General features: G+C 39.9%; 1 protein-coding gene across 1 annotated transcript; it reads left to right on the top strand.

The window, feature by feature from the left end:
• Positions 1 to 1,371: 1,371 nt before the first annotated feature.
• On the top strand, positions 1,372 to 11,558 carry tekt1 (tektin 1). Its single transcript, XM_088345541.1, has 8 exons — positions 1,372 to 1,443; positions 4,164 to 4,339; positions 4,407 to 4,572; positions 5,589 to 5,711; positions 5,776 to 5,922; positions 7,779 to 8,004; positions 10,999 to 11,195; positions 11,264 to 11,558. Exons 2-8 carry the CDS (start codon positions 4,174 to 4,176, stop codon positions 11,421 to 11,423), a joined length of 1,185 nt encoding a protein of 394 aa, XP_088201667.1. The 5' UTR covers positions 1,372 to 1,443; positions 4,164 to 4,173; the 3' UTR covers positions 11,424 to 11,558.
• Positions 11,559 to 12,446: the final 888 nt, after the last annotated feature.

The raw sequence follows: 12,446 nt of genomic DNA, 5'->3' as shown, positions 1-12,446 counted from the left end.
TCGGCGTTCCACTTCTTGTGGTGTGTCTTGGGAAAGTTCAGCCTGGTGGAGCCAGTAACAAAGCCATTGTTTTTGTTTTGGGCAGGGGTTTGCTCCCCCCATATGAAATAGAAAGTACTGGTTTATGTGGTTACCAGTAGCAGGACAAAGCTTCCTGATCTGACTCAGATTCTGCACCTTCATCATCTGGGCGCCGTTTTTTTTTTTTTTTTTTTTTTTTTTGGTGTGAGTGACATCTCGTTCTTCAGAGATGAGCAGGACCTCAGCATTGCACGGGAAGTAGTTTTATTTTTGTTGCGTTATTGCGGTAGTATTGTAGCATTTCCAGAGTAGTATGTTTGTAGTATTTCTGTAGTATTTTCATAGTACAATTTTTGTAGTATAACTATAGTATTATTGTAGTATTTGTATTATTTCCATTGTAGAAGTTTTGTAGTATATCTACTATTTTTGAAGTATTACTGTGTTCTATTTTTCCAGTATTTCTGTCATAATATTTCTGTTTTAGTATTTTTCCAGTAATTCTGTCATAATATTTCCGTCTTAATATTTTTCCAGTATTTCTGTCATAATATTTCTGTGGTAATTGTATTGCCGTTTAACTGTAGTGGTATTTTTGTAGTATTTCTTTAGAAGTATTTCCAAAGAAGTCAAGTCATGTTTATTTGTAGAAGCATGTTTGTAGTATTTTTTGTAGCGTATCTGCTGTATTTTTGTAGTATTACTGTAGTTCTATTTTTGCAGTAGTATTTAATAGTATTTCCACAGTAGTATTTTATAGGATTTCTGTAGTTTTAGTAATATCTGTAATATTTCTGTAGTAGATTTTTTTAAAGTGTATGTAATATTTTTGTCTTACTGTAGTTTTTATTGCAGTAGTATTTTTGTATTACAGTATGACTAGAGGTGTTTTTGTAGTATTTCTGTAGAAATATTTCCATAGTACATTTTTTTTAGTATATCTAATATTTTTGTGTTCTTACAGAGTATGTTTACAGTATTTCTGTCGTAATAGTTCTGTAGTCGAATTTTTGTATTACAGTTTAACTAGTGTTTTTGGTAGTATTTATTAGAAGTATTTTTGAAGTATTTCCTAAGTTGTGGTTCTGTAGTATTTTTGTAGTATATTGATTGTAGTATTTTTGTATTACTTCTTGAGTATTTTTATAAATTGTATTTTTGTCGTATTTCTGGTGTCATATTTCTGTAGCAGTATTTTGCTATTGGAGTATTACTGTACTAGTATTTATGCAGTAATTCTACGTTTTTTTTCTTTTCGGAATGAAAGCAAAACAATATGTTGGGTTTCATACATGACATTAGTATTAATGTCACATCACACGTGGACATTTGTTAGCCGTTGCTATAGTAACCACACGTTGATTTCCGAGGTGTCGCCTAGAACCACACAAGTTGTTTTTCCTACGGTCAAGAACAAAAAAGGTATGAAAAACTTAAGAAATAATCTGTAATATTTTGTGTTAACTCACGTTTCAATTAAACAATGTTTAATTCCAATCAATAGATCGCCGAAGTTGCGTTCAGCACCCTCGATAAGAATAGAAAAAGCCAACTCTCAAAGGATTAAGTAGAAATGCCATTGAGATATTAATAAAAAAAATGCTATTTGTAAACAATTCATGCTACCAATGCAAAAAAATTAAGCAGTAAACAGTAAAAAAAACTGAGCTCCTTTTCTCTATTAATGACTTCTCAACAATTGCCTGTATTTCCCTTACGGTTGTTTTCATGTAAATGTGTGTAAGTACAATAAATATCTCATACAATACAATCTAGATATTGCATGTAAGCATTTTTTTAACTAGTATTCATATTTTCAGGTATTAACTTAAAAGTATCTCCTTATAATCAGGGTTGGGTAGGGTTACTTTAACTGGATTACTTTCAATTACTTTTGGATTACTCCAATACCAAATATGCTAATAAAAGACAAAATAAACTAAATATGAACAAAATTACTAAATTTTTTGTAGGCTTGGGGAGTAACGGAGTACATGGAACGGCAAAAATGATGTTGGCAAGCTGTTTGGATTTATTTTCATTTTGTTTCTGTCGCAATTTCTGTTAGTTTTTCCGGAGATCAAAGAGATCAAAGCCAGGAGAGAAAGCTTACCACGTGTTGTGAGTCATCATTTTATTCATATTTAGTTTCTTTTGTCTTTTATTAACATATTTGGTATTGGAGTAATCCAAAAGTAATTGAAAGTCACCCAGTTAAAGTAACCCTACCCAAGCCAGCTTATAATATTATTTTGATACGTTCAAGGTTACCCGTTCTTTTAACACTGTTAAGTAATCTGTTGCTGAGGCGTTGCTATACATCTTGTGGCGTTGCTCTGATGACTCAGTTGAATGCAATGTGTTCATTAAAGGGACAGTGTGTAGTATGAAGTGGCTCCTAAGGGTAGAAAAAACTCTTCATTTAGGAAGAAAAAAAACATCTATTTGAATACTAGGCAAACATATATGAATTATCATACCAATGTTACATTTTTATAAATGTACCACATCGAGAAATGTGTATTTCTTTTTCATAGTCACTGCCATGTTTGTCTGCCATCTTGCTGCTACGCCATGCTCATTTGGCACTGTTTTTTTGTTCACATTAGACGATACACTGTCATTTAATGGTCAAATACTACACAATGCATGTTTAATTAGAGCTTTGTTCTGTTAGTTTGTTTATAATTAGTTGTTGTTTTGTGCAGTTCATACAGTTCATCCATGTAAAGGGAATTGAGTAAAGTATATTGTTGTAACAAAATAATTTTAAAGGGACAGTGTGTATTATTTGTCTACTGTATGGTAAAGTGCAGGGGCTGGCAACCCAAAATGTTGAAAGAGCCATAGCAAACCAAAGATGAATTTTAGGTTGTAATTGTCCTCTTACATAAAACTACAAATTAAAGAGAAAAAAAACACATAATCCCATCTAGTTCTGACAAAGGAGTCACTATAGGAGTGCTAAATAGCCGCATGTGGCTCTAGAGCCGCAGGTTGCAGACCCCCTGATGTAATGCTATACGAATTTTTCTAAATGGTTCTTTGGTTAAATTAATAATTGCACTTAATAAAATAAGAATTCTGTCTGTCGATCAAAAAAATATATATATTTTTCTAGAATATAGTCTAAGAAAATTAAAAAGCATTCTCTCTCAAAGCTTTAATATAAAGTGGAATAAAAAAAATAATTTTGACGTCATCATGAAATACTTGTTAGAATGTCTACCTCGTGTTCTGAGGTCCCAGGTTCGATTTCAGCTGTCAGCCTCCTTGTGCGGTAGAGGTAAGATCTTAAGCACAATAATAATAGCTTAAAGGTCTGGTCGGGCCTAAAATGCCAATCATTAGGTTTTGAAATTATCCACCCGTCATTGTTCTTTGTTCCTGCTTCTTTGTTTTAAGGATGAACTCATGTTGTGATTTAAGTTTTGCACAGTAGAGTATCCGCGCGATAGATTTTGTCCCCTCTCTCGCGGAGCCCGTATCTCTTAGCTGCGCGACAGTCGGACAAAAACACCCTGCTCCTCCCGAGTCCTCACAAATAAAATACGAAAATTTAGGTTTGCTTTGGGCTCGGTCCTGCAAACCAAGTCAATTGGTCAGGCTCGGTAGGTGTCGGGTACTGGGTAGGGTCAGGCTGGATTTCTTTTGGGCTCAATCAGTAGTTAGTAAATTCGCCTAACATGCGAAATGTCCCAGGTTTGAGACCAGGTGGAAACATATGTTGGCCTGGAGAGGGATGGGCGACACCAGGCTGTACTTTCCCAGGACACAGCACAGGAAATGGTGCTCCTACGACACTAGTGGTTAAGGGAACCAACCAGCCAACCAACCAAACAACCAACCACGAACCCTACCTCTACTGTGTGTAGTTTGCACGGTTTCCCCGTGCCTGGGTGGGTTTCTTTTGTGCGCTCCAGTTTCCTCTCACATTCCAAAAACATGCATGGCACGTTAATCGGTGACTCTAAATGATCCTGTGATTGGCTGGCATCCAGTCCAGGGTATCTCCTGCCCACTCACTGAAGATGGCTGGGATGGGCTTTGAACGTAGTGGAGATAAGTGTTTCAGAAAATGGATTGATGTTATTTGTATTTTACACAAAGCGTTTTTTTGTTTGTTTTTTTTGCCGAAGTAGTTGGCGAAAGATGTCTACGAGGGGAAAAAACACATATCTGGTGGGTGGATCCACCCTGGAGAACATCGACGTCATACGCAACCATTCCAAACTCTTCCGGGGAGAATGCACGAGACTCATCCAGGACTGCACCAAGTCCTGCAAGCGTTTGGAGGACGATGACAGCGAAAGGCTCGGTAAGCCGTGAGGCATAATCCTGGCGAGACCTCGCTGATTTCTTCACAAACCTTTGGTGCCCCGCAGATCATCGAGTGCGAGACATTCAGTTTATGAAGAAGGAGCTGGAGATGAAGTTAGAGGAGAACATTTTAGAGACTGAAAAGCTGGTCGCCCTGCAGAACAGAGTGAGCAAAGCCAATGAGTCATGCAAGGAGCCGATCAGCGTCACTCTTCGCTGTATAGAAGAGAGGTGAGGTAAAATACAGAAGATAAATACAGAAAGTTTGACAAAAGCTGGGAAACAATTTTTGTAGAGCGGGGGAATCTATCTCATTTTACTTTACGGGCCACATGGTAGAAAAAAAACGAGGCCATGCTATTCAAATTGATGGCATCATAAGTGTGCCTTGGCGGGGGGGCTGGGGTTCTTTTTGGAGGCTCACAATTCAAGTTTGATTCAGGCATGCAAGATTTGATTGTAAAACGACTATTGTGGGTTTTTTTTTTCCCCCACCTCAATATTTATTTTACTTCTCTTAGATTTAATCTCTTTGAGCATTTATCAATTGAATATTTAAAAGAAACAAAAAAACAACAACAATAATTATTTTCCATTACAGTTTATTTAACTGGGACTAACATAAAACCAAAATCCTTTTTGTACGTGTAAAGTAGGCTGAAACGTATTTGCTCAAGGTGTGTATTTCTAATCAGTTTGATGCTCCTTTTGGCGTCTCTTAGTCTTCCTGTCTTTGTTTAAAGGTGTTGGTACTTTTCCAGGGAGGTGGTCTTTTGTCTCAATATACCAGTACTTTTCTATGTCTTGTGATCTCAATAAAACACAGAGGCAGACAGGGATGACCGAGAGTGAGTTAGAGAGCGTGGACGAGCGAGTAGCTTGTCCTCTCTCTGCTTATCTCCCCGGCTGCAGCAGGTTAAAAAACAAGTCTCTTGCCTGGTGCATTTTCTACCGTTAGCCAACTTATAGCTCTCCCACACGTCAGTGGTCTTTTTTAGACCCCACAGTGCCTGCACTTTCCCCGCTGCGATCTGGGTTTGATTCCCCTTGCATCCAATTTTTGCATTTGTGATCAGTGATACATTTGAACTCATCAATGTCTCCTCAATGTCACGGTAGCTATTTATTTTTAGCGCAACCCTAACCCTTACTGTAGTTTTAATTCTACGCGCCCTAGTTTTTTTATAAAAATAAAAATATGGTATCGGTGTGTTAACTACAATCCGCTCTTGTTGTGTGGGGTGCAGAAATAAACCACCGAAGCAGGTCCACAACGAAGTGAGCACGGAGTTGCAGAAGGAGGCTGACCTGGCTAAGGGTATCATGGCCCTCATGCAGCGTGTGGTGAAGCAAATGGCAGAGCAAGTGCGGTAAGTTTGAGACCAAAAGAATGCATAAGTGTCCATTTCTGGCATCAACTCATCTCTCTTTCAGATTGAACCAGTCAGTAAAATTCCAAATCGGGCAAGATCTCAAGGAAAAATTTGCGGCGCAGAACGTTGATTCCTCCTGTGCCTCAATGACGCCCCATTCACTCAGCAACACGCAGCAAACTGTGTGTGAGGATCCCCTTCCAGACAGGTGAATGGATACATTCTTGGTCATTTCCCCTTCTAGGTTCTTTAAATAATAATGGATTGTGTATGAATCAATACGTGGAGTGCTTTAACAGTTAAAGCATTACACGTATTGATTCAGTCGGGAAGCCCAGTATGAAGACCGATGGAAAGATATCATCTCTAAGCTGTAACACCAAAGAACAGTAAACTTCAGAGTTAAAGCTTTCAAGTTTTTGATAGCAATCATAAAAAAAAACACTGGTCAAAGTTTCTAGTTAGTTATGCTAACACAGAAAGTCAAACAAGTTAGCATCGGTTCAGGAGTGATAAACAGTACTGTCGAATAACAAATATTCACACGTGGAAGGTGTAACAAAACATGCATGACATATATACTGTCCTGATTACTGATGCGAATCACCTGTGCCTTCTCTTTTGGTGCCGGGTTGTTAAGGAAAACTAAAAAGGGGAAAACGTGGTCCTGCCTCGGACTCTGATTGGCTCCCTGTCCCTATTTAAAACCACTCCTGTCTGTCACCTTTGGTCAGTCCATCTGCGAACCTCAGTTTACACTAGGCAAGCCTTTTTTTCGACCCTGACTCCAACCTGTTTTTTTGCTCCTGTCTGTTCCCCGGCTTTGGCCCATTTTTGATCCTGATCCAAATCTGAGACTGAAAAGCTTCCGTCCCGGCTTTCGACCTCTTTTGTCCTCGACCACGTCTACTCTCTTTCAACTCCTAACTTAAAACAGTTTAGCTGGTTGGAGAAGCTATATAACTGACCACCCTTTGAGGTAGAGCATCTGGAGCATCACATTTTACAGTGTGGTTAAACATTCAGAATTGCTAGATAGAGACATTTTATGTGAAACTCCACTGTCTATTCTTCTAAGAAATGAAGGCTATTCCAGGTGAGAAATTGCCAAGAAAATAACACGGATCTCCTACAACGGTGTATACTACTCCCTTCACAGAACAGCACAAACAGAGTAGAAAACAAAATCTAAGGCTATCCTGCACAACTAAGGAAAAAATGCATGAAAGTCACTAATTTGAGAAATGGACACCTTACAGGTCCTCATCTGGCAGCATCATTTAATGGTAACTGTAGAGATTATGAGAGTTTTCGACCGCTGAAAGTCTGGAAGTTACTAGCACAAAGAGAAAATTTCCCGCTATAATGCTCGTCGATTTGAGGAGATCCTCGTGTTCAGAAAAAAACACTCATTCCCAAGAAGCAGCAAAGAGGGTGTTAAAGTTGAAACTGTCGTCTTAATTGTTGTTGCGGAGAGATTTGCTCTCATGCTCCAGTTGGTCACAACCTATGGCCCACGTGCTAAATTCAAGACCGTCATAGGCAGCAGTAGAAAAAAGAGAACCAACTATCGATCAGTTCCTCTTTTTATAGGGACCAGGGACGCTTGACCAGATCATGCCTCTATGGGCGTGGTCTTAGATCTCTGATATAGTATTAGTATTGAGAACATTATTTTATCAATACGTAGCCTTGGATGTTTTAATGTTAACTTCATGTTGTCAGATTTCATTATGGTACATGGTGAATTGGTACGTTCAGGAACTGTCCAAACGGGGACACAGTCGTTGCATCCACTCCAAAGTTCTGAGTTACTTGGGAGTCAATTTTGTGCTGGCCTTATTTGCTCTACACTCAAAAACACAAAATTGTCTCGATGAAAATCACGTATTTTATTCACGTTTTTTTGGTCTTATACTAGAGTTCTACTTCAACTTTCTTCTAACCTTGTTTTATCCATAATAGACTTAGCCAGCAGAGGGAGTTTTTTACTAAAATTCCCTACTGTTGGCTAAGTTTCGTCTTTGAGACATATTAGACTGTCTACATGTCATTTTCCCTTAGTTTGCACGTGACACCTGTGCAGTGGGTGAACCACTCCGACTTCATCATTGCAAAAGCGGAGCAGCAGAAGAGGAACTCAATGTCCCTGAGGGCCCTGGTGGAGTCTCTGCTTGCGCAGACCACCTCCGATTTGCAAAAGCAGTTCCAGACCACATCGGCAGCCTTTGACTTCAGTGTCAAACAGCTCAAAGCGATCAAATCCCAGATGGAGGACCAACTCAGTAAGGTAAGATTGAATTGTGTTTATTTTTATCGCAAGAATGTAAAACGATGTCAAGTTGATAATAAGACAGAAGTACTACTGGACGTTACCCATGATGCAGTGACATTCGGTAAGGGCCCCCGGTCACACAGCCGTTTGCGTCTGTATCGAGGCTGAATCACGGCCAGAAATTTCTGCCTGTGATTTCTGCCTGTGAAGCAGACGCTGTTGGACGCTTTGAGATCGCCATATAGACGAGATACAGCAGTGCTTTACTCGCGGTCGGAAATTCACACGCGGATGGCCGCGCGAAAAAGTTTTGCGCTGCTCAAAACTTTAGACCACGTGTTAACCGCGGGCGGCACACGTGGTACACACGAGGCAATGACGCGGAAATGACGCGGAACGACGTGCTATGGCCGCGGCCAGGGCGTGGTTACACGTGAGTAGGACGCGAAATTTCATCGGGTAATCGTGGGTGGAGCACGGTCATAGCATGTTCTGCGCCTGTATCGCGGTGTTATTACGTGAAATTAGCGTGTTACGCGTGTGACGGTCAAACGCCTTTCTCCGCGTATATACAGCGCGATTTGCCGAGCACACGTCAGTTGTGCTCGAGACGTCAAGGGGTGGACATGGATCCCCGTCACCGTAGTGACCTCGTCTTAATCCATTTTTATTTCTTGACATTTCTTTTTATTTCATAACAAGATAATAAAATAAAAATGAAAAACTATTACAATAATAACGTATTGGCTTCTTCGGTGCCATAGCTTGAAATCTTGATCTTCACGGGACTGTGTCTTGAGCGGTTATGATTTCTACAGCCCGGTGTTATGCCGAGAAATGCATCCCTGCCGAGATTTGCATCCCCTCGCTACTACAACCACTTCTACCTCGTTTTATCTCACTTTTAGGGAATGTAATGGCGAACATATAACCAAATCCACTTCGTCTTGCATTTGTTGGGAATGTAATACAACTTAAACCATTCCGTCTTTGTTTTTGTTGTGAACGTAATCGAACGGTAATGCACACCGTATATAAATCACTTTTGAGAACTGTTATGCACTCTACCATAAAGCTTATTATGCTGAAATAAGCTTTATGGTAGAGTGCATAATAGTTTCAATACGAGCGATTTGAATAAAAAAGGGCGAAATAAACATGTTACCTGCTCAAAAGTGATTTATATACGGTGTGCATTACCACCGGTTCGGCAGCTTTTATACCCGTGGTCCACACGCGGAAATGACGCGATGAGGAAGCGGAAAAGTCGCCGGCGTCTGTTTTGCGGGCATACCAGCGATAAACAGCGGGTTGGCCAATTTTGCGCATTTTCCATCGCAGGCAACCACGGGCAAAAAAAAAAATCGCAAAATTTTACCCGCGATACAGACGCAAACGGCTGTGTGACCGGGCCCTAAGGTTCGTGTCCGACATACGTATAAATTAACCTTCATTTTATTCATTATTTGACTGGCAGTTTGACTGGCAGTTTTGACTCTGTCCGGTTTCCTGCCTGCGTTTCCTGTCCTGTGTTGTTCCTGTCCTGTATTGTTCCCTATTTTTGTCCTGTTTATTATTATCTCCAGTTTTCGTTCCCGTTTAGTTTGTCCTGTTCAATTTCGATATCCTGTTTTTATGTCAATCCTGTCTGTCCCGTTCTGTCTGGTATCAGCCCCATCTGCCCGATATCTGCTCTGGCCATTGGTATAGATCTCGTCGGCCTCTGGCTTCCTGTCATTTCACGCCAGACTGCTTCCCAACGTGCATGACTCCCCATTTCCCGTAAAATAAAAGGCTTGTGTGAGAAATCTCACACATTTGGGTCCTGATCCTGTTCCGGTTCATGACAAAACTGTAGCAAAGAAAGAATAGTTTCATTGTCTTAGCTTCACTTATAGATAAAGTATATGAGCAAAAATAGATGGGTAATTCTCTATTATGAAAAAAAAACGTCCCTGCAATGATAAAAAACAACTACTGAATGGCTTAATTTACCGTAATCTTGCTAATACTGTCACTAAATATTTTGTCTTAGGCTGAGGTGTGCACCAGATCACAAACATTTGTTTCACTATCAGCCTCTGCCTTGAGGCAAGAGAGTTCTGTGCCTCACTCTGAATCTGTAGGCACTCAGTACAGTAATATGTTACATACTCTAAATATTCATACTTGTATTTTGTAGTATTCATAAAATAATGTGAAAAATTTGCAATTTTGAAAAATAAAATCCCCAAAATGTGAAGTTAAATGAGAAAGAACACTTAATAAATGTACTGTAATCTTTTATTTCTCACAGGGGTTGCGTTCCACAAAGGACACGTGACGTGAAAATCTGTATTCCTCTATTATATTTTAAAACAAAAGAAACCCTTTTGCAGGCTCAAACATTTATTTAACAAATACAAGTACTGTACTTTAAAAATGTTTTGTACAAATAACTTCTGTATTGTCCAATTATGATTTTTAAAATAATCTGCTATGTTGCTGCTATATTCCACTTTTTTGTACTTCATATAATATTTTGTCCCCAACATATAGACGTTATTAGAAAAATAAAAAAGTGCCGTAAAAGGCTTTTACCTTTTTTTAGAATGTTGAGAGGTCCAACTTTATCGGCAATAGAAAGCATTTTTCTCTGCCTTTTTTCAGTCAGTGTTTTGATGACACAATGACTTATAGAGAAACTGGGAATGAAGAAGGATCATGGTCATGCTGTTTTACGAAAATCTACAACTTAGACCACAACGTTATTGATGCACAGGCAGACACAGGCACAAAAGTGGCGGGGTGACTGTCTAGCCATTCAGAATGCAGAACATTATTACTGTTTTGTGTATAAAGTAAATAGGACCTCTAGAATTTTGGACTCTATTACCTATGTCAAAAATGGGGGTTAAACTACGGCTCACGGGCCATGATGACAGGCAAGGCACGTGCCACGTTTTAAACTCAAAAGTGCTCAATTTGTTTGATGTTCCATGCTCATCCCAGCATGCTGTTCCATGCTAGGTTTTAGCAGAGATAGCAAGCCAGAAGAAGAACCGAGAGGAACTCCTCGTGGCCGTCACGGAGAACCAGCACTTTTTGAGTTTGGCTCAGGCCAGGCTGGATACGCGTCAGCAGAGGCCCCTGAAAGAGAAATGTCACGATCGGGCCCAGTCGCAGCTCCTTGCGGAAGTCGGCCAGCTAAGCAATCAGATCACCACGTAGGTCTTTAACCGTGCTGATGCAAATACGATAGAAGCCCACTTTAATGCTTATTCCCTCGGTCAAGGCTGCACGAGACGGTGGAACAGTCGGAAGAGCAGCAAAGGTCGCTTGTTCGATGCCAGCTGGAGCTGCAAGAGAACATCGAGGTCAAGGCCAGACTCCTCTACGTCGACGAGGTCATCTGCGGCCAGCTCAGGAAGCATGTGGTCATTCACAACTTCTGACACTGGGAAGGAGTTCACACTGGGGTTCGCAAACTCAGTTTATTTGGGGTCCGCAGCAGCTAGGGTCTGGTTGAGGTTGGGCCAAATTGTGTTTTCACTAGAAAAGCTTTTATTAAACATTCCACTGATCTGTAAGGAGTTATTCTTTAATTTCAATAGATTTGGCTTTAGAGAGACTTGTTCGAAGCAGTTGCCCAATTAGCAGACATTCCACCCATCCCAAAGCCAGGATTTCTTTCTTCTTTCTTCTGTGAACGGAGAGGAAATGCTAATGTTCGGTCCGTTCTTGAAGTCCGTTCTGAAACACGGGTTGTTAATCCAGAAAATAGAATTTGAGTTCATTTAATCTGTGGTTGCAACCGAAAAAAAGTACAACCAAAAGGGTGAAAGGAAAATTAAAAAGGGGGATGTGGTCCTGACGAAACAAATGCGTACGTAGTCTGATAATACAATAGAGAAAGAAAAGAAGAAAGTCTTTGAAAAGAAAAAGGGGAAGGGTCTAGGGGGTAAAAATGAGTTTTTTTTGTCCTCGTGCTGAGGTTTTGAGTCTTTCCTTTCCCTCATGTTGGTTTAAGATCAGGGGATGGTGTGATTGTATCCTGTGCAGTCCTTTGAGACATTTTGTGATTAAGGGCGTCACAAATAATTGTGACTTGACTTGATCTGTCCTTTGGGTCTGCGGCAAAAAAACGTATAAATATAGAGTAGTGGCTGCTTTGATGGGCTTAGATGCCCTACAGTTCTCCAATGTTTCATTCAAATATTCTGATTAAATCTGTTGGTGGACAATAGTTTGGCGAACCCTGACTTACAGTGGCTTGCAAAGCTATTTGGCCCCCTTTTTCTTTGTGACCTTTTGCCACATTTCAGACCTCAAACATAAATATATAAAACTGTAATTCCTTGTGAAGCATCAACTATAAGTGGGACACAATCATGAAGTGGAACACACTTTATTAGATATTTCAAACTTTCTTAACAAATATAAAAACAAAAAAGTGGGTGTTCAAAATTATTCAGCCC

This window comes from Urocampus carinirostris, chromosome 10 (genome assembly GCF_059441175.1).
Source record: "Urocampus carinirostris isolate Australia breed hairy pipefish chromosome 10, RoL_Ucar_1.0, whole genome shotgun sequence".
Classification (NCBI taxonomy): domain Eukaryota; kingdom Metazoa; phylum Chordata; class Actinopteri; order Syngnathiformes; family Syngnathidae; genus Urocampus; species Urocampus carinirostris.
Note: the sequence above shows the minus strand (reverse complement) of the source record. Positions and strands in the feature narration are given on the sequence as shown.

What these genes read in the sequence shown, in the direction of transcription:
- tekt1 (XM_088345541.1), top strand. Translation starts at nt 4,174, where the DNA reads ATGTCTACGAGGGGAAAAAACACATATCTGGTGGGTGGATCCACCCTG. An exon ending in CGATGACAGCGAAAGGCTCG is followed by an intron (nt 4,340 to 4,406) that starts GTAAGCCGTGAG and finishes GGTGCCCCGCAG; the next exon opens with ATCATCGAGTGCGAGACATT. An exon ending in TGGAGGACCAACTCAGTAAG is followed by an intron (nt 8,005 to 10,998) that starts GTAAGATTGAAT and finishes GTTCCATGCTAG; the next exon opens with GTTTTAGCAGAGATAGCAAG.